Source organism: Monodelphis domestica, chromosome 1, assembly GCF_027887165.1.
Source record: "Monodelphis domestica isolate mMonDom1 chromosome 1, mMonDom1.pri, whole genome shotgun sequence".
In the NCBI taxonomy this organism is placed as follows: domain Eukaryota; kingdom Metazoa; phylum Chordata; class Mammalia; order Didelphimorphia; family Didelphidae; genus Monodelphis; species Monodelphis domestica.
Window position 1 is genome coordinate 374,080,670 of NC_077227.1, and position 21,908 is coordinate 374,102,577.

A 21,908-nucleotide genomic window follows, 5' to 3' on the forward strand; every position below is an offset into this window, starting at 1 on the left:
CCCAGAACCCAATCTCTGGGACAAGAACAAACATTAAACTAAATAAACACAATAAAGCTTTAAGGGTTCATTAAGTTGTTCATTTTTTTTTGACTCTTTGTGACCCCATTTAGGATTTTCTTAGCAAAGACACTGGAGTGGTTTGCCATTTCTTTCTCTGGCTCATTTTACATTTGAGGAAACTGAGGCAAGCAGGGTTAAGAAACTTGCCTAGGGTCACACACATAGTAAGGGTCTGAGGCTAGATTTGAACTCAGGAAATGAGTCCTCTTGATTCCAGAACTGGAACTCTATTTTCTGTGCCATCTTGCTGCCCGCTATTCCTTAATTAGGAAATCCTTTTGTGGCGGTGAATGAAATTCTCATATAGTGGAACTAGGAATAAGCACAACCAGAGATGCGTAACTCCTTCCCTGGACTTTTGATGAGTATGTCTCCTATTCTTTAAAAAACATGATTAGGAGCTTAATATTGCACATCAAAATAGCTACTTCAGTATTTCTTTTCTTTCCTTTTTTTCTTTCTCTTTAAAAAAAAAAAACTTTTACCTTCTATCTTAGAATTGATACTACATATTGGTTCTAAGGCATAAGAGCAGTAAGGGCTAGGCAATGGGGGTTAAGTGACTTGCCCAGGGTCATACAGCTAGGAAATGTCTGAGGCCAAATCTGAACCCAGAACCTCCCACCTCTAAGCCTGGTTCTCATTCTACTGGGACACCTAGCTGCCCCTCAACATTTCTGAACAATTTAGATCCCCAGGAGGCCTTTCATTCATTCTTCTCTATTTTCCCCTTACTTTCCCCCCTACTCATAGTGTGCACTCTAGTCTTCTAATTTTATTTTGTGTTATTTCATAAAGAAATTCCAGATTTCTTGGTATTCCTCATGCTTGTAAATCTTAATGGCAGGCCAAAGTACAAAATTTCATTTAACTAATCTCCTGCCAGTTAATGAGCTTTTATTAAGTGCATACTACGTGCCAGACACTGTGCTAATAAGCACTGTTATTTTGGTTGTCTCTAGGTTTTTGAAGTTACATATAATGCTGCTATGAAAAATTTTTGAATGGATTTCTTTTATATATATATTAACATATATATGTATATATATGGTCAACAATGGAATTAATGGGTCAAAGGGTCATACTCATTTATGAACATTGATTGCTTTACCAACTATTCCTATATTTCTTCCTATCCCAACTTCCTATATTTCTCTCGCCATTTTTCTACTTTTTCTTTTGCCGGCCATGTGTATTTCTAAGCAGGATAATTCAGAAATATTTTTGTTGTTATTGTATATGTTACAATGTTTTCTTAGTCTCTGTTGTTAGCAAATGAGAATACAAATGATTTTGGGTTAATTTTGCATCTTAATTTTGATGAACTCATTTATTATCGTCACTGTTTTTTTAATAGTCAAATTTTATGGATTAGGCTCTCATGATATCTGCAAAAAATATTTTGACCCCTACATTCTGGTGTAAATGCCTCTAATACTTTTTTCTTGTCTTATTGAAATGACTAGAATTTCTGGTAGCATGTTAAATAAAAGCAGTGAAAATTGATGTCCTTGTTTTGTCCTTATGCTGGGGGGAATGCTCCTGATATTTTCCTATTGAAAATTATGTTGGCTCTTGGTTTAAGGTAGATATGTTTTATTATACTGAGGAACAATTCTGAAATTCCTTTGATTCCTAGTGTCTTTTGTTATTATCATGAATGAATGTTGGATTTTCCCTTTTTTAAAAAAATGATGTATTCATCTAATCATGTTTTTAAAAAAGGTTTTGTTAGTGTTTTCATTTTACATTATTTAATAATCTTTGCATAGCTGGTCATGGTCACTAAAAAAACCAACTTGTTTTTAAATAATCAAAGGGAAGAAGCCTCTCTTTAGCAATCATTTGAAGAGCCAGTTTAAAAGTTACAAAAAGTGCCTAATCTACTCAGTTTTTAAACTCAGATTTGGATTCCTCACTTCAACCACCCAATGTTAATTCACTAGACATGGCTCTGAATGACTTCTGTCTATTTCTTAAAATCGATTCCATTTTTAAAGGGTTTCATTTTGCCATTACTGAATGACTCTCTGTGTGTGTCTATCTCTCTCTGAAAGAAGGAATCATGTTCTCTGTGAATAAGTATATGTCTCCTCCAAGGATTAGTTTGAAAGAGATAACACTCATTTGGACAGACACTTTAGTCCTTTCATTAAAGAATCAGCCCAGTTATTTTATTAGTTATGTTTTGTACATAACTAACTATAAGGACAAGTTTCTCCTGAATTCTAACCTTAGTATCTTCCACTCTAATTAAAAAACATTCTCTGTGTCTCCTCTCTCTTCCCCTTGCCCCATCCCCCTTACTCTTCTGTCTGCTTAGGAACCCTGGAGGAAGGGAAGGGGTTGGGGTCTTGCATAGGCAGGGAGAGAAGCAGAAGTCTGAGCCCAAGGGGATAGCATCTTGTCTCCAAAAGACTGACCTATGGTTGAGACAGGGATCTCCAGCTTCTTGGTCACACAGTGGTCCTGTCCAGCCTGGGTGGCACTCGCAGACCACACTGCCCTTCTCCACAGAACGACACATGCCTTGCTTGCAGATGGTGCATGACTTGCAGCCTGGGAAGACACCTGGGGACTGTTGGGGCAGGGCCTTGAAATCCTGGAGTTCATTGTTGATGCGGACATCATGGATACAGCCGTGGAAGCCACCCAAGGTTCGGTCTGTGCCCTGGCGCAAGGCTGAGAGGCCTGTGCTCGTGGGTATTCCTAGAGAGAGAGAAGGGATGTAGTTTCCCCATTCCTGAACACAGACCCTGCAGTCCCAAGTATTAGGAATTGAACCAAAGATTTTACTGTTAAAAGAAAGTCCCAGAGGAATAAACTTCCTCTATCCATGAAATTCACATTTTCTCTGCGATTCACAGTTTTAGGGAGTCACCCATAACTGAATTTGTTAAGTTGCCTCTGAGAGTCCAATTGCTAGTATATGTCAGAGGCCAGATTGGAACCCAAGTCTTCTTGACTTGGGGACCAGCCCTTTATTCTAAGTTATGCTGCCTTTCACCCAAAATAATACTATGATGAAAGCATCCTAAACTGTATCACCAAGTCTTATCTCCACGTCCATGCAAACACAAACCATTCTCTATTATTTAGGGGCTAATTTTATAATCTGGTGCTTCTACTTTTCCTCCATTTGTATCCTGTCTTCTACCTTCCAAAGCTTTTTTTTTTTTGGCACATAATATCTTAACGAATCCTTGCAAGTGACATAAGATAGGCCAGAAAGGCATCATTATCCTCATTTACAGAAAAGTAAACTAGGGTTGGGAAAGTATAGATGATTTACCCAAGCTTTATAGTGTTAGCCTGAGATTAGAATCCATATCTCCTGACTTCTAGGCCAGTGCCTAGAAGTCTGCTAATACCATGAGGCCTTTGAAGGCAGAACATAAAGGTCTGGTTAAGAGGAGTATGCAGAGACTAATTTTAACAGTCCCCAGTGATCAAGATCCCAGTGGAAAATCTCAGTCTGGGATTGATTCTGGGTCAGAAAACTTATTAGGTGTCAGGTGGAAAACAAGATTTTTTTTTGCTTTTCTTTTACTTCCCCCAGGCCAGATACTAGCAGGGTCTTTATACCACTATCTTCATGGAAGCAAAGAAGCAGTTTGGTCTTATGCCATGGGGAAATGGGGGTGGGGATTGGGGAGAGCATATTCTGAAAGGCAATGAGCCACAAATGTGTCTGGAATAAGTTCAAGGGACATGATGGGCAGTCAGAGGGAGCTTGGGGATACCTCTTAGACTATAAACTCCTTGAGGGCAGTGACTATGTTTTCTATCTATCCCAGTATGCTCCCATCCTGCTCCTCCTTGGCTACATTCCCAGTCCTAGAGAAACACTCATCCTGGGGTCTTGCACAGCTGGTGACTCCCTCTTCTAGACCACTGTTTCAGGAAAAGCCTCAGCCATGCTTCAATTCATGCTAGTGTCACCCTTCTGGTCATCTGCCTTGTCCCTTTTCCTTCCTCCGTGATCCCTCCCCACAGACTGCCTTTGCTTTTTGTATGTGTATCCCCATTGCTTAGCAGATAAGGAAGGCTTTAACCATTCTGTCAACCAATTCATCATAATAAGCATTTATCATAGGTCTAGTTTTTGCCATTCACTGGGGAAATGGGAATGTGTGTGTATATCTATACACACACGTACATATCCCCCACGTACATACACATACATGTTTTTGTGCATTAATATATAAATACAAACATGTGTATGTATACTACAAATATATATTCCATTCATACATGCATGCACATACAACAACCCTTACTTACAAAGAGTTTTGTATCATAATGCACGGTATTAAAATCAAATGGCAATCTATGTTGCTTCTCCTTTCCTTGTCAGGGAAGAAAGAAAGAGCAGGGGACTGAACCGCTGGGCCCTCTGGGCTTGGCTTTCTGGCAATGGGCCTGCCTTGACTTAGGGGACTGTTCTAGGCTGGCTGGTAGTGAGCACTTGAGAGAAGGTCAGTTGCTAGCTAAGAGATGGAGACTTCACTGATCATCAAAGTTTGGGGCAGGAGTAGGGGAGAATCTTACCTCCAATGTAAAGAGGAGTATTGGTACCAACTGTTGGCTGCTTCTGGAGTTTTCCCAAACTCTTGGGGGCTCCTTTGTCCACTACCAGGTTCAAGGTCTGGTTTAACATCACAAGCTCCACACTATGAAACTGCCCATCATTCACAGTCTCCACACTGGGTCAGAGAAGGGGTGGGAGAGAAGAGAATAAAAACAAAAAGAGATACTAAGGAGGAAGCAGTGATATGAAATGACCTAGATGGTATCTGAGACATCCTAGGGTCAAAAACTAAAATGCCCCTTTCCCACTGTCCATTCTTCCCACATTGTTAACTAATAAGGTCCTGAAATTGATTGAATAAATTAATTAACAAGTATTTATTATTGCATATAGAAAAAGTTTTATTTTCTTCTGCATTTGTTTGTGGAACATAAGGTTTATATGACTAGTTTACTTTTGCTTTTGTATTTCCACTCACCTGCTAGGAAACACCCAATTATTTGCCTTCTGTGGAATGTGAATCCAAATCCTTAACTCCAGTGCTCTTTCCAGTATCTACCCAGATGGAAAATTGGCTGGGGCATTTCTTTCAGCCCCTTTGCAAGGGAAGGCTCTAGTTGGAATAACATCCAAAACTATATAGGGGGAATTGGCTTGTAGGGATTCGTCTATAAAAGGAGAAGCCATGCTCTAAACGAAGGCTTTGGTGGCTACTCCAGGTCTTGTTTTTGATTTCTGACCACAAAGTAGAGATATTGATCATCAGCTCAAATAATCAAAAGGGTGAACTTCTTTAGGGCTAAATTTCTGAAGGACTTGCCTCAAACATGACTATACCAGGCAAATGAATGGAAAGGAGTCATCATTGACCAAGGGCCAGAAAAGGGAAGGCTCATTTTTTCCTAGTAAATATTAATCTTTACATTTCTTTTGTGCTCTCAGCTTTTTCAAAACAAATTCTTATTTATTATCTCACGTGATCCTCCCCCAAACTTATGAGGTAAATATCAGGTATTATTTCTACTTAATATGTAATAAAACTGAAACACAGACTGGGTAAATGACTTCCCTAGGATTGTACAGTGAGATGAAAACAGATTTTCTTGCTCCTTGCCTAATACTCTTTCTACAGTGAAATTCAGGTTCATCTTGACCCACAGAAGATTTTCCCTAGAAATGACACCAAGACTCAACTGTCTTCTCACCCTGGAATTTATTGCATAACTGGAGGCCTTCTCATTCTTGAACAACCATTCTCCCCTTCAGGGAGAACCTTGGAATACCTATTTACTGATTCCCCTTTGTGGGTTGTCTTTTAATATTCTGAAGGGGAGGGACTGTCTTTTTTTTGGTTTGGATTTGTATCTCAAGCACTTATTACAATGCCTGGAACATAGTAAAGCTTAAGAAATGTTTGCTACATGTCATAGATAAAATAGAGAACTTTGTCAAATTTATAAAAATAAGATCAATCTTCAAATTGATAAATGGACAAAAGTTATGAATTAAAAATTTTTGGACAAAGAAATCAAAACCAGATATAGGTATATGAAAATATGCTTTAGATCATGACTGATTAGAGAAATACAAGCCAAAACATTTCTGAGATACCATCTCAAACCTATCAGATTGGCTAAAATGACAAAAGAGAAAAATGACAAATGTTGGAGGGAATGTGGAAAAATGAAGATACTAATACATTGTTGGTGGAACTGTGAACTGGTCCAACCATTCTAAAGAGTAATTTGGAATTATACCCAGAGAGTTATAAAACTTTGTATACCCAGAGACCTAGCAATTGGGTCTATTTCCCAAAGAGATCAGGGATAAAGGAAAAGAACCTATATTTTCAAAATATTTATAGCAGCTCTCTTTTGTAGTGGCAAAGGAGGAAAATGAGGGCATGCCCATCAATTAGGGTATGATTGAACAAGTTCTGGTATATTACTGTGAAATGATGAGTAGGCTAATTAAAAAAAAAAACTTAGGAAAGAACTACATAGGAGAGTAAAGCCAAGAGAACATTATACACAGGTACAGATTTAATACATGCGAATGTTACCTTCAGAGAACAAACTGAATAACAGAAACATGGAAGACATAATAGCTCTATGCATATCTGTTTCCTGGATGCTGCCATCTATGGTGGAGGACAGGGAAGGAGAGGCTGAGACGCTATTAATAAAAAATAAATGTTTGCTGCTTTGCCTCTCCCAAAGTGTGAGTCCCATTTGTAAAACCCTGCAGCTGCATGATGGGAGAATAGTCTTGAGGACAAATGGAGAGAGCTAGGTGAACTCATTATCCTGGCCGCCCTAAGAGAGGGATAAGTATAAATAAGGGTTATTTTATATATATTAATTAATATATATAAATAAGGGTTATATATATGTTAAAATAAGGGATAAGTATGAATAAGGATAAACAAAAACTTTTCCTCAAAGAAGGCCTTAATAAACACTTGTTGAATGGAACTGAGTATAGCTGAGGCCTAGTTTCTCTTCTCAGAGGTAGCAGATGCCTTGAGATGGGTTCCAGGGCCCCAAATACCTGTGAGAAAGCTTACTTATTCTAGGCTGCTCTTAACTCAGACTTCTCTGGCAAGTCACTATTTGATTCTTGCTAAGAAAATCCTTTTGATAAAAGGCAGACCCCCCACATCTTCAAATCTACCATTTTGATTGTTGAGACCTTATTTGAGATTAGTTCGAGTAACACAAAACTGAAGCAGAAAAATAAGAGGGAGAAAGCATGGCAAGGTCCTGGGAAAATGTTGGAAATGTGGTTGGAGAGGGGGGCATGAACATTCACCTAAATCCATAAACACTCTGTCCCCTCCCTAACGTCTATAAATGTTTTGGTCCATGCACAGACACACACATATATTGCACGAAGTCATAAAAAGACATCATCATAGAAACAGGTAGTGGTTTGGGCAGCTTTAGGAGGTAGTGAGTTCCCCATTCCCTGTAGACATTCAAGCAGAGGTTGGGTAACTAGAGTCAGAGAGGTTTTAAAGGAGACTAGTCTTTCCAGATCTATAATCTGGAGATCCTCTGGGTACTGGACACCCATTATCAGGCATACCTCCATATATACACCCACTAAAAACGAAACACTTCCCCAATTGTAGCTCCAAACACTTAAAAAAATGTCCTTTCCCCTTCCCAGTTTCTTTCCCCAGACCCAGAGCACTGCAGTTTTGGCAGACGCCTCTGCTTGGAGACAGTGGCTTGGCAGGAGATGAAGGATGGAAAGCCACAGTTGTGGAGTGAGCTGCTGCTCCTGCCCACCCCCTATGAAGGGCTGTTCTTTCCCTGCTTTCTCCTCACCCCCAGATCCCCTCAGGGGCTCCTCAGTCTCAGGTCTACAGGGTGTGGGGGCCTGGAGAGATCCCCTCCTCCCTTTGGGAGATGCTTTCCCTTCTCCAGACAATTCCTTACACTAGAGATGAAATCTGTAAAGATTAAAATTGATATTCAATAATCATTATATTTTAAAAGCTTTATAAATAATAACTAAAGTTTAAAAAAACTACCTAATCCTAGCCCAGCTGTTAGAGAAGACAGTGAGAGGGAGGAGCTACAAAACCTATAAAACAATAATGTGACCAAGCAAACGTGGAGGTGCAGGAAAGATTAAGGGGAATTCTGGGAAATATAAAGGGACTTCTGGGGGATGAAGCCCAAAGGTTCAAAATCTCCACTTTATACAAATCCTATGCATCTTTGTGGTCCCCATTGTATATACATTGACTGAATGCTTGACAAATACAATTTGTACATTGGATACAACAACCTCTTGAGGTAGTCAAGGGGGTGATTAGTATCATCATTTTATTAATGAGCAAATTGTGTCTTATAGAGGTTAAACAACATGTCTAAGCACATCTAGCTTATAAATGTTACAGAAGAGAATGGAATTCAAATCTTCTGTCTTCTAGATCATAGATTTCAACTAAAAGGGAACTCAGGCATCATCATCTAGCCCAACCCCCTCATTTTACAGATGAAAAAGTCAACATCTAGAAAAGTGAGATGACTTACTAAAGTAAAGCCACATAGGCAGAATGGGATGGACACAGGATTCAACGTTAAGAGCTTCCTTTTGCAAAATATTACCTTCCTTCTCTTTACCACACTTGAGAAAAGACACATGGGTTGTCGGGCACTGAGGATGGGGGTAAAGGGCAGGTGGGTGTTCTTAATGTGAAAGTACTGAGCAACGAGTTGGCCTGGCTCTAGTTCTTTGGTGACAAATAATTACAATTGTGTTGTAAAAGGTTCTAAAGGATTAATTTGTAGGTACCATACTAGGGCAGGTAGGTGGCACAGTGAATAGTGTTCAGCCCTAGAATCAGGAAGACTCATCTTCCTGAGTTCAAATCCAGCCTCATACACTTACTATATGGCCCTAGGCAAGTCACCTAACCCTGGTGGCCTCAGTTTCCTCATCTGTAAAATGAGCTGGAGAAAGAAGGGGCAAATTAGTCCAGTATTTTTGCCAAGAAAATTCCAAATGAGGTCATGAAGAATTGGAAGTGACTGAAAAACATCGGCAACAAAGAAATGTTAATAGGAGTCTTCTGTAGGCAATGCCTTATCTGAAAGAAGAGATACCACACTGAGAATGCTGGGTGCCATTTTAGTTCAATGGGGTAGATGTTTTGGGGAAAGGGGAAGATTTTTTAGTGTCATTCAAAACCACCCCTGTCCCATCTACAACGGGGGCCAGTCTAGTGTTGGTATGAATAAGAATTCTTTTGGTAAGGTAGTACAATTATGATCACCTTAAGTATTCAAGGGGGGACTGGCTAACCCCCTGTCAGAGGTGTGGTAGCCAGGACAAATCAGAGAGTAGGACATTTGACTAGTTGAGCTCTATGGTTCCTTTCAGTACAATGCTGAGATGTCTTGACGCTAAGATTTTACGATCCTTTGGTTCTGTGGTTGTTCTGAATTTATTTTTCTGTAAGTGTGAGTGGTCGGGGATGGAATGGGGGGGGTGGGATGAGGCAAGCCCACAGACCTCTTTTCCAACTGTGTTAGCTCTGGCTCTGGGTACTTTACCTTGCTACCACTAGGTGGTAATAGAGATTCACCAAGAAGGAGGACTTTGCAGTCTAAGGCAAAGCTCATTAATAATCAATTGCAGCCTACAAACTCAGTGGGGATTTAGATCTTAGGGGTGAAACACTCATCTCAGGACCATGACCAGCTCCTCTCACCCCAGCAAGCCATGGACTTTCACACCTGATTTTTGATCTGGGAAAGGACACTGTTCTAGGAAGCTCAGGAATAAAGCTAATCAAACCCACTAGTTTGGAGAGCATGAGGTGAGTAGAGCACTTAGTCTTACATTCATTTCTAGGGCTGGGCTAGGGCAGAAAAGAGGCAAAGTCAGGTGGTCTCTAAAGTTCTTTTCTCACTTCTTAAAACAGAGAAATTTCAATTAATTGCAATTTTTTAAAATTAAATTTTAAATTAAAACAAATTTAAAAAATTGAGGTGCTGTCTGACTGGAGTACTTAAATCAAATGCCGGTAGTGGTAGGAGGTAAGCAGGATGCTGGCCATTCAGCCCTGCCCTTTTCTCATCTCACCCCCTTTCATCTTTCCCCATGGCTGTTCCTTATGTAACAGAGATCATCAGGCAGAATCCCTAGATCGGGTGGTCTGGGAGGCATCTCCCATGGGGTTGGGCATGCATGCTCTGGCCCTGTGAGGAAGAACACACGCTCTGGCATTTGGCTAAAAGACAGGTGGGACCCTGGGCTCTTACTTGATTCTCCTGTGTCTTGGGGTCTAGGGGTTGTGCCAAAGAAAACTGGCAACTGAGCCAGGATCTGCCTCCTTTTGGGACTATGAGCAGGGAGGAAAGGTGACTTTTGGTCTCACTGAAGGCAGGCTCTCTATTGGGTACCCCAGTCCAGCAGCAGTGCCTGGTCACCCCTATCAATACTTCACTGAATTAATGAACCATAGAACTAGAGAGAGATCAAACTGGTCAACTCCTTCACTTTATAGATAAGGAAACGAAGGCCTCAGAGTACAAAAATGATTTTCTTAAGGTCATTCGGCTAGAGTGAAGCAGAATAAGTCAAACCAAAGTTAATAAGCATTTATGAAATGGTTGCTATGTGCCAGGCACCAGCCCCTACAAACCAAACCGTTCCTGGCGGATGGTTCCTATCTGGGGTATGGCCCTGATTTCCTTCTACTCTTTGCTTCCATTCACAGCCTCCATATTTACATTTTATTCCTTGCCCAGACCACACACAATTCTTTGCCCCCTCCTCTTTCCTTCAGTCCCTTGCCAAGTAAGGCTGGGAGGCAGAGAGGCCACTAATACAGCCCTGAGACTCCCATTCTATCATTGGCCTCAGATTTCCCTTCCCCAGTAGCAGGCTTAAAGTGCTACAAATGAATTTGCAAAGGAACTTGTGACTAATAGTGAATACATTGGGGCTGCCCTCCTTAGAAAGCACCAAAGACTTGGAGTATCAAAAATAAAATGGCTCATTTAAGCCCTTAGCTAGAAATTCTGCCAGGCGGGCAAGCCTCTACCTCTTGCTGGGTATTCCTGTGTGAAATGAACCAAGGGGCTCACAGGGGAGATGTATAAGCAGGTCCTCCACACTGAAAGCTAAGCTGTAGGGAAAGTGTTTATAGGAATTAAGAGTTCTGAGGGCCCAAACATCTCATTTTACAGATGAACAAATGGAGGCCAAGAGAGGTGAATTGATTTGTCCAAAGTCACACAGATTTTAAGGATTTGAACACCAGACCCTGGAACTCCAAAATCCAGTGCCCTTTCTAGTGTCTACTCAGACAGACAAACCTGCTCCTGGCTCTCTTTTAGCCTCTTCGCAGGGGAGGGCTCTCACTGGTGCAACGTCTAAAACCAAAAGGAGGAATTAGCTTACAGGGGTCTAGCTAGGGAAGGGGGAGTTGAGCTTTAGACAGAGGCACTGGTGGCCACTCTAAGTAATTTTCAAATTCTGACTCAAAAGGACAGAAACTAGTCATCAGCTCAAATAATCAAAAGGGTGAATGAAACTCTTTGGAGCCAAATTTCTGAAGGACTTGCCTCAAACATGGCAGGACCTGGGCAGCAATGGAAAATGGGCATCAAAGTCCCAGGGCTAGGATAGGGAAGGTTCATTTCTTTCTAGTAAATACTAATACTTTACATTTATATTGTGCTCTCAGTTTTTCAAAGCACACTCATTATCCTCTCTTTTGGTCCTCCTCCAAAACTTGTGAGGTGGGTAGGCAAGTATTATGTTCATTTTACAGATAAGGGAACTGAGGCACAGACTCCGTAAATGACTTCCTTAAGTTTATACAGGTCATTAAAAAAAATCCTTACTTTCTGTCTTAGAATAGATACTGAATATTGGTACCAAGGCAGAAGAGCCTTGGAAGAGTAACAATTAGGCAAGTAGAATTGTGACTTGAGCAGGGTTGTACAGCAAGGAAATGTCTGAGGCCAAATTTGAACCCAGGATCTCCCATCTTTAGTCCTGGTGCTCTATCCCCTGAGCCATCTTGCTGCCCTTTCTTTACTTCATGCCCCCAATCAGATCTTCCATTAACTTGGAACTCTTTCTACAATGAAATTCATTTTCACCCTTGCCTCACTAGACTGCTTTTGGATTCTGATGCCATGATTCAGCTGCTTTCTCACTTTAGTACATGCCTCTGCTGTTCTGGTGAGTTCCTTCCAGGGTTTTGGCTTCCATTTGGGGTATTGGCTCAGCCAGCCATGTTTCTGACTTTTAGGACCCCATCGTGGGGGTTATCCCTCCCTCCCTTTTTAGTTCCCTTTAATTGCTGTCTTCCCCAGTAGAATGTAAGCTCCTTGAGGGCAGGGATCAGCTTTCTTTTAGCATGCATTTGTATTCCCAGCACTTTGCACAGTGCCTGGCACATAGTAGGCACTTGGTAAAGGCCTGGTGCCTGCCTGCCTGACCCATTGTGCTACCTATAAGAACTGTCTTATGCTACTTTATAAAGCCCCTCAAAATATTCTTGTGAACGGAATGGACAGAAATGGGATAGCCAATGGTATGGTTACGAGAATTTGGAATGGTTGAATGTCTGGATTCAAGGAGTTAGATGTTAGCTGGAAAAGAGGTATTCAGTGAAGCCTCGAGAAAGGTATAATCTCCACCGTTCTCAGATTTGCATGTGATCCAAAGCTCAGAGGAATGGCTAATGCACCAGATGACATCTTTATCTTTTCTTTTTCTCCAGTGTATGGCATAATGCCTGGTACATATTAAGTCCTCAAAGACTACTTGTAGACTGAATGAAATTTAACAGGAATAAAATTCCTTACATTAGAGTTAGAAAATCTGCTCCACAATCACCAAATGGGAGAGGCCTGATCCGGGAGCAGTTAGTCTAAAAAAAGATCTTAGAGTTTTAGAGGATTATAAGGTCAGGAGGCAGGCAGGTGGCCCAGCAGATGAAGTGCTAGACCTGGAGTCAGGGAGAGCTGAGTTCAGATGAGTGTTTCACCCCTAAGATCTAAGGTCTCAGACCCTTCCTAGTTGTGTGACCCTGGGCAAGTGGCGTAGCCTCTGATTGCTTGACAAAAAGAATCCATTGGATCTACTGGGAAAGGAAATGGCAAACCACTCTAGCATTATCCTTGCCAAGAAAACCCCATGGAGAACTATGGTATACAGGGTCATGAAGAGTCAGACATGACTGGATAACTGAACAACAATAGCAACAACAAGGTAAGAGGAATATGGCAGCCAAAAAAAATTAATGTGAGAAGACTAAGGGAATACCCTGCCCTAGTATTGTGTTTGATCCTTATGGGATCATGAATCTAGAATGAGAAAGGATCTTAAAGACCATTTAGTCAGTCCTCTCATTTTATAGATGAGGGGACAGGGAAGCAAATGACTTTCCCAAGGTCTCCCAGGTAACAAGTATGAGAGATAGGATTTGAACCCAGATTTGAATTCAGAGCCAACACTCTTTCCACTAAAACAGTTTATCTTTGAACTCTTTACTTTAGCAAAGACCCAGATAGGTTTGAGGATATCCAGAGGAAGTGGATGAATTTTCTTGATGTCCACTGTACCCATAAGTGTCTTCACAAAGTCACAGAATTTGAGTTGGAAAGAATCTTAGGGCTTTGAAATGACAAACAGGTTAATTTTTGAAAAAAACATGAAAAGATCTACATGAAATTATAAAGAGTGAAACCAGCAGAACCAAGAGAACATTAAATATAGCAATAGAAATATTCTTTGAATAATAATTTGTGTATGTCCACCTTTGAAGAAAGAACTCATAAATAGCAATAAGTAAAAGTTTTATGTATACATGCATCTTTTTGACAAATGATGTTTTCTCTAATGGGGGGGAGGAGTTAACTGGGTATCTTAAAAGTAACAAAAAAGAATAGAGTGATCACCTTGAGAATAGGGACTGTTTCTGCCTTTCTTTGAACCCCCAGTGGCTGGCCCATAGTACCTGCTTAACAAATGCTTGCTGACTTGAATCCAACACTCTTTATTTTATGTACCAGTATACTGAGGCACAGAGAGGTTAAATTACTTGTCCAGAGTCACAGAGCTATTAAACGTCCAGAAGAGATGATTTAGAAGGGAAGGCATTTTCCTATCTAGAATACCTGGGAATCTTCTCCTGAGTCACATGAGTCCTATGCTTGGAGAACCAAAGTTATGATATAGGAGAAAGCAGCAATATAAGGTTGTGGAAAGAGCACTGGGTTAGTAAGCAGATCTTGGAAATCGGACACCCATTTTGCTTAATTTCAACTCAAAAAATATTTATTAAATGTGGCCTAAGTAGAGGCATTTCTTTCTTTCCCTTTAAAGAAATATTAAATGCTGCAAATCACCTTAACCATTTTTGCTACAAGAGCATACAGTTTTCACTTCTGCCCCTTTCTTTAAAACTGATGTTATCACATGAGCCACAACTCTCAGGCCTGGAACAGTTTCATAATGATGCCCAAAGGCCAAGGGACTCCACAAGAGGGTACTGTTTCCCCCTTGACCTCCTCACCTTCCAGACACATGTTTATGCTGTTCTCCTTTCAAAAGGAAGGGAGAAGAGTGAAAGCAGGCTGCAAGAGTGTCCTTGAGCAAGATGCTAATGTTTAAAATTTACTCTCCGGTATTTTCAAGCAGCCGTGGTCCCTTATTCCCTCTAATCTCTTCCCATCGAGTTTCAGGCTAATCCCATCCTGCTTTCTTCCTTAAACTAATAAAAGATTAGGATGACATTTTGAAAAGGGCAGCTCATTAAGCAGCCTCTTTCCCCATCTGAACAGATCACTTAGTGCAAAGGTAGCCAGCTGGCCATTAATCTTATGGTAATGAAGTGTCATTTCTCAAGGAGAGCTCATCTTCCTCCTTTTCTTCCTCCTTTTCCTCCATCTCCTCTCCCCTCTGGCTCCCTGGGAAGGTCAGAGGTGTAGTGAGGACAGCCACGTTCATGGTTTATCCTTGGTACCGTCGTCCGAAGGGGCTGTGTGAGAAGGATGATGCTCACCTGTACACGGTAGTGGGGGGAGAGCTCAGGCTGTCATAGACCAGTCTCACGTGCCCCTGGTATAGCTCCAGTGCCAAGGGGTCATTGTCTCCTTTGTAGAGCAAGATGCCATTGTCCTTGTCGGTTGCCACCTGTAAGGGAAGTAGTGAGGAGGGAGAAGGCTTGTTAATACACCAAAGAAGCCGAGATCAGGGACATCCTATTGCTCAGAGCACAGTGGTCCCTCCCTCCAGATATGGTCTTCACCAGTTAGTGGGCACCAAATACACAATCCCTGGCTTTGTTAGTTATTTACACATCTCTTTGAAGGCAGGCAAGACGTTTTTCCATGCTGTTGCCTTTTCCCAGGACAGAGACTGCAGTAAGCACTCAATAAGTTTTCTGACTATTCTTATGATGATCATGGGATCATAGATGTAGAACTGTAAGGGGGCTTAGAGATCACTGATTTCAACCCTTTTATTTTTTAGATGGGAAACTGAGGCCCAGAGAAGTTAAATGATTAGCTCAATATTACACAGGTTACTACCATAACTCTGTACATAGCAGAGCTAGAATTTGAACCCAAGCCCTCTGACTCCAAATCTTTCAAGCTTTACATTATCTCATAGTCCCTCTTTAAGTCTTCTGGCTTTCTGTCAGATTTCCAGGAAGGGTAGGCGTCTTCTAGTCAGCAGTAAGAAACGGCACTATTTCCATTCATAGAGTGTATAATCCTTGGCTTGGCACTCTCTCCTTTAGGGTATGTGTCTGGGTCATTTTGGATAGGATGGACATAGGGGGAGCCCCATTCTAATCCAAATGAACTAAGATTTAAAAAAATAATTGCTTCTCGAGAATAAAGTCCGGTGCTAGGCAGCATTAGAGATACAAAGGGGGAAAAAGTCGTGGAGAGCTTGAAGACTAAGGGAGAGAGATGGGCATGGACACAAACCCTAATGATCCAGGGTCAAATAGACAAATCAGTGAGCATTTCACAAAATTCAGAGTTCAGGGTCAGGGAGGAAATTTTACCAAGTTAGTCAGAGATCTTTAACTTGAGAGGCACAAGATGCAATGGAAAGAACAATGGCTTGGTGAATCAAGGCATTTATTAAATGCCATCTAAGTGCCAGGCACTAGGCTTAAGTCCTGGAGGTACTAAGAAAGACAAAAACAGTTCTTGCCCTCAAGGAGATTATGATCTGGTGGAGGGGACAACATGCACACAATTCTGCACAAGCAAGATTTATACATTTAGAATTGGCATAATAGGATAACTTGGAGATAATCTCAGAAGGATGGCACTGACATTAAAGGGTACTAGACAATGGTCCTTGGGGCAGCTAGGTGGTGTAGTGGATAGGCTGCCAGGCCCTGGAGTCATGAAGAACTGAGTTCAAATCCAGACTCAGTCACTTTTTATCTATATGACCCTGGGTAAGTCACTTAATCCTGTTTACCTCTATTTCTCATCTTTAAAATGAATTGGAGAAGGAAATGGCAAACCACTCCATCTCTGCTAAGAAAACTTCTAATAGGATCACAAAGGGTCAGACACAGTTGAAAAATGACTAAACAACAAAGGAAAGGCTTCTTGTAGAAAGTGGGATTTTAACTGGGACTTGAAAGAAGCTAGAATTTGGCTTTGATGAAAGAGAGCATTCCAGTCACTGAGAAAAGCCAGTGAAAATGCAGTCAGGATATAGTGTTGTGTGTGTGAGAAACAGCAAGGAGGTGAGTGTCACTGGATCGAAGATGAGGAGGGGGCAAAGGTGTAAGAAGACTAAAAAGGTGGGAAGGGTTGGATTCTGATGGGCTCTAAAAGACCAACAGAAGATATTTTGAATCTGGAGGTAATAGTGAGCCATTGGGATTTATCCAATGGGGGTTATGACCTAACCAGATCTATGCTTTGGGGAGGTCACTTTGATAGACCAACCATTGTGCTATTTCAATAGCCTAGGCATGAGGCGCTAAGAGCCTGGCAGTGATGATGCCAAAGGGGAGAAGGGAGCATACATAAGAACTGCTATGAAGGCAGAATTGACAGGTCCTGGAAAAGACCCAAAATGGGGGGGAGGGAGGCAAGAGATATGACACAGATTCTATACGTGGGTGACTGGGAAAACAGTGGTGCCCTTCACAGTAATGGGAAAGGGAAGAAGAGGGAAGGGCTTGGGTCAGGGGAAGAGAAAATAATGAGTTTAGTTTGAGAGGATGTTGTCTTCAGGACACACAATGCAAGGTGTCCAACAGGGAGTTGGAAATTCAAGAGAGAAGTTATAGTTGGCTAAATAGAGCTGAGAATCATCTGTATAGGGGAAGAAAAGAACCAGGACAGAGCCCAGGGGACACCTATAGTTAGAGACATCACCCTGGATGAAGATCTAACAAAGGACACCAAAAAAGAACTGCCAGGCAGGTAGGAGAACCAGAGGTATCAGGGTCTTGAAAACTGTGACAGAAGAGAGTGTCAAGGAAGAGACCTGCCCCGAAGGAGTGGGAGCTAGGCAGAGACTCATTTGAATATGCCATGGAGAAATGAGATCATGGATTTAGAAAGCACCCAAGAGAGTATTTAGTCCAATGCTTTCATTTTATATATGGAGAAACTGAGGCCAAGAATGTTAAGTGACTTCCATAAGGTCATACTGGTAGCTAGTAGCAGAGCCTGGAGTCAAACTTCAAATCCAGCACTCTTTGCACTGTGTCTTTCTCCCAACTCTCCCTTTTCTCCAATAAATCTTAGTTGCTAAATTGTTTTCAAACTTAAGCCTGAGGAGAAAGTTTCACTTTTCCAGTCTGAGTGGGCTGTCTCTCCTCTCATCCCTATCCTCATCCCCTCTGCATCACCATCCTTATCTCCATCCCTCTCCTTATTCCCATTCCCTTCTATCTCCATCTCCATTTATGATTTCTTCTTTCAATTCCCTGATTCTCTCAGAAAGAAAATATTTGACTTGAGGGTCCTGACCTCTTCCCCAGTCAGGGAAGAGGCCAGTCTAGCCAGACATGCTTTCGGAGCAGACTTTTGGTTTTAAAACTGCAACTCAGACCCTAAATTCCTTTGCCTCCATTGTAGCATGACTATGTTTTGGTTGGGTCTCACATCCATCCCTCTGCCTGTGAAGACCATATTGTGTTATTTCATGAGCTCGTCCAGTCCAGCCACATTCCTCATAATTCCTCTCGAACACCCCCCACTGAGCCCTAACTCTCCCTGGCTGACAAGAAGCGATTTGGTTTGTAAAAGAAAGTTAATCAACAGAGGAGGCTCCCCAGTTGTTTTAGGTGTTCAGAAGTATTTCATATGAGAATCTTTTTAGCTTCTTTGACTAGTTTGTCCCTGATGACACTTTTAAAAACATTTTATTTCTGATTCTTTACTTAAGCATCCAAAGAGGAACATTTTCAAAGACACAGCAGAATTCAGGAAGAGGACTGTGTATGAAACTGTGAATCCCTGATGATACTTTGAGGGATGGGGAGTAGTGAGAACTAGCAGAGCTGAGTCCCTGAGGATCTCAGCAGTATTCTAACAGACTGGCAGTAAGTTGGCGTTCATGCCCTAGTTGGTCCTGGTTCCCTGGTCGTGAAACTCCAGGGTCTCCCTATTGCCTCTAGGATACAATAAGTACTCCTCACGGTCACATTTAAAGCCCTTACAATCTAGCTTCAGGCTTCCTTACTGGATTTCTTGTACAGTATTCTCCTTCATACACTCTTTTTTAGCAAAGCTAGCCTCTGGCTGGTAGAGGACATTCTGTTCTCCTCCATACCCCACCTCCCCAGCCCAACTCCCTCTCTGCTTCTTTGCTCAGGCACTCTCCCATTTGTGGAATGCACTCCCTTCTCACCTCTGCCTCTTAGAATACTCAGTTTCCTTTAAGTCTCAGTCAATCATCCCCTCCTCCACGAGGCCTCTCTTTTATGGCTGGTGGGTTCCCTCTGGTAAATGATTACTTATAATTTATTTTGCATCCAGCATCATGCTATCTTTCCTAATAAAACTGTAAGTCCCTTCAGGACTATGAGTGATGTTTTTGCCCTTGTATCATCAGGGCCTGGCAGGAGGCAAGCTGGCACTTACTGTCAAGGGTCGAATTTCCCCTAAAGGCTCAGAGTTGATGAGGTGGGACTGGATGGATCTGGGGTTCCAGAGCATGTACCTACCTGCAGGGAGATGTTGGCCTGGGGCCGGATCTTGGCAGAGGCCAGCTCCACATAGGAGTCCTTGCCCACAAAATTGACAGTGATGAGCTTCTCGCACCTCTGCCCAGCAAATCCAGGGAGGCAACGGCAGGTGGGCTCCTGTTGTACCACGATGCACTGGGCCCCGTTCTGGCACTCGTACTGGTCACAGGGACTAGTCTGCAGCAGCACCATGGGTGGGGGGTGCTCACAGAAGAGACCACTGCAAAGGGAGAAGGAGACTTGAGGTCAGAAAAGCTTTTGAAAGATGGTGCAATGACAGCACAAATTCTTTCTACAGAGAACTGACCACAGAGGGAGGAAGATTTGGTTTCAGGCCCTGCCTCTGACACATTCTGGTTGTGTGACTTTAGGCAAGTTGTTTCACCTCTATGGGACCTAAGAAAATTTTAAGCCCATCCAGTGCTGTTCCTTATTCAAAACTATAAGTTCAGGTCAAGCAACAACCAAAAATCCCTCTGTGGAGCAGAAAGGGGCTTTGAAGAAGTTGGGGCATGTGGCGTCTCCCCCTTATTCTGTTTAGTTACGTGATCTTAGACAAAATGATTTATGTTTCAGGCCTGAAAAAATGAAGGAGTCAGACTAGACCATCTCCAAGGAACCTTGTAGCCCCACCTTTCTTCAATTCTTGGATGAATGTCAGTTTACCTACAGTTTGGATATCTCGGTATAACACTCAGATGCTGCCATCCCTAGGACTCCCTATCCTCTCTCTCCTAAGTGTTGTCTGAGTTCCTCTCCTTCCCTCCAATTTTTGTCTCTTCCCAAAGTGAACTGCCCTGACCCTTGCTCTGTCTCTAAGATCTGAGCCTAGGTTTTCCTAATCCTTTTTCCTCCCGTGTATTATTTCCTTTGTCCCAGAGACAGACAGACACACTTTCCCTTGCCCCTGGTCTATAGATAGAAAGGAGTCATGGAAAGATGGCTCCCAGTCAGGTGACCAGGAAAATGGCTTCTGCCAAACCCAGTGACAAGCATTTGTTAAACAACTACTATGTTCCAGGTATGTGCTAGGTTCTGGGGATGCAGATACAATAAATGAGACAGTCTCTACTCTCAGGAAGCTTGCACATCGACAAGAAATTTCAGTACGTCATCCTGGCTTTGTTCTTACTGGACTCCAAGAGAGTGACACTACATGACACCATGTGTCATTGCTCAATCATTTTACAGTCTCTCTGTGACCACTTTTTTAGGATTTTATTGGGATTTTCTGGCATGGTTTGCCACTTCCTTTCCCAGCTGTTTTTATAGATAAGGAAACTGAGGCAGAGCTAAATGACTTACTCAGGGTCATCTAGCTAATAAGTATCTGAGGCCAGATGTGAACTCAAGAAGATGAGTCTTTCTGACTCTGTGCTCCCTAGCTGCCCCGACACCAGGCGATCCTGAATTAATAGTCAGGAACCATGGGTTGCAATACTAGTTTTAAACAATTTTCCGCAGCAGTAAAGTACATAGGAAAATGCAGAATCTGTGGTTCCTGTTAGGATGAGGAACTTCCTCCATCAATGCAGGTCACAACCTTGATCAGGTAAGTGCTCTGCCCTGCCTCCTTCCTAGGGTTATTTTGAGGACAGTCTTTGAAATACAGGAAGGGAATATAAGACATTATGGTAATAGCCTCCAGCAGCACAGCAATTTCTGCAAGAGTCCATATTTGCATTGTTTCCTTTGGTTATTAATCCATTTCCTTGTTCCTTCCAGTCTGGGCTTGATCCTTTCCCTCCCCGCCCCAGACGCCCCTGCACATACCTGAAGCCCTGGGGGCAGATGCAGGTGTAGCCATTGACAGTGTCTATACATTGGGCCCCATGACGGCATTTGTGGGCCACACAGTCATCATCATCAGTCTCACAGAGCTTCCCACTGTAGCCAGGAGGACACTCACACCTAGAAAATAGGTCAAGTACTAATGGTCAGTGATGCTGATCAATTCAGCTCAATAAGTTCTTAGTAGCGAGCATCCTCAATGTGCCAAGAACTGTGCTAGGTGTGGAAGACACAAACACAAAAACAATAATAGTCTCTGCACTCAAGGAGCTTATTTTCGGAAACAAGACATTGTTGTCATCTCAGTCACCCCTAACTCATTGTGGCTCTATATAGGGGTTTCTTGGCAAAGAAACTGGAGTGGTTTGCCATGTCTTTTTCCAGCTCATTTTACAGGTGAGGAAACTGAGGTGAACTGAGTTAGGTGACTTGGCCAGGTCATACAGGTAGTGTCTGAGGCTAGATTTGAACTCAGGAAGATGAATCTTCTTGCCTCTGGGCCCAGAACTCCACCGAGCCACCTGGCTGCCCCAAACTTCTAAGAAGACAGAAAGTCATTGCAGTGGGGAAGGCCACTGATACCTGGAGCATCAGAAAAGACTTCTTTTGGGAAGTGGGACTTGAATGGGGCCCTGAAGGAACTGAAGGTCTAGGAGGCAGAGAGCACGAAAGATAATTACTTTCCAGGGACAGGGGCGGATCCGCACAAAGACAAAGCAATGGGAAATAGAACGGCATGTACTGGGAAATGGCAAGTTGGACTGTTAGCTGGAGCACAGTGTATATGAAAGGGGCAATGAACAA

At 42.2% G+C, this 21,908-nt stretch overlaps 1 protein-coding gene across 3 annotated transcripts in view; it reads right to left on the minus strand.

The window, feature by feature from the left end:
- The window catches only part of SLIT3 (slit guidance ligand 3), an 821,799-nt gene that overhangs the window by 8,288 nt on the left and 791,603 nt on the right, over window positions 1-21,908 (minus strand). For all 3 annotated transcript variants that reach the window (XM_001380272.4, XM_056811560.1, XM_007473987.3), the window contains 5 exons: window positions 21,087-21,224; window positions 19,293-19,533; window positions 15,138-15,268; window positions 4,615-4,769; window positions 2,487-2,772 (listed from right to left, as the gene is read on the minus strand). In XM_001380272.4, coding sequence (XP_001380309.1) covers window positions 2,487-2,772; window positions 4,615-4,769; window positions 15,138-15,268; window positions 19,293-19,533; window positions 21,087-21,224 — 951 coding nt within the window. The remainder of the gene's footprint in view (window positions 1-2,486; window positions 2,773-4,614; window positions 4,770-15,137; window positions 15,269-19,292; window positions 19,534-21,086; window positions 21,225-21,908) is intronic.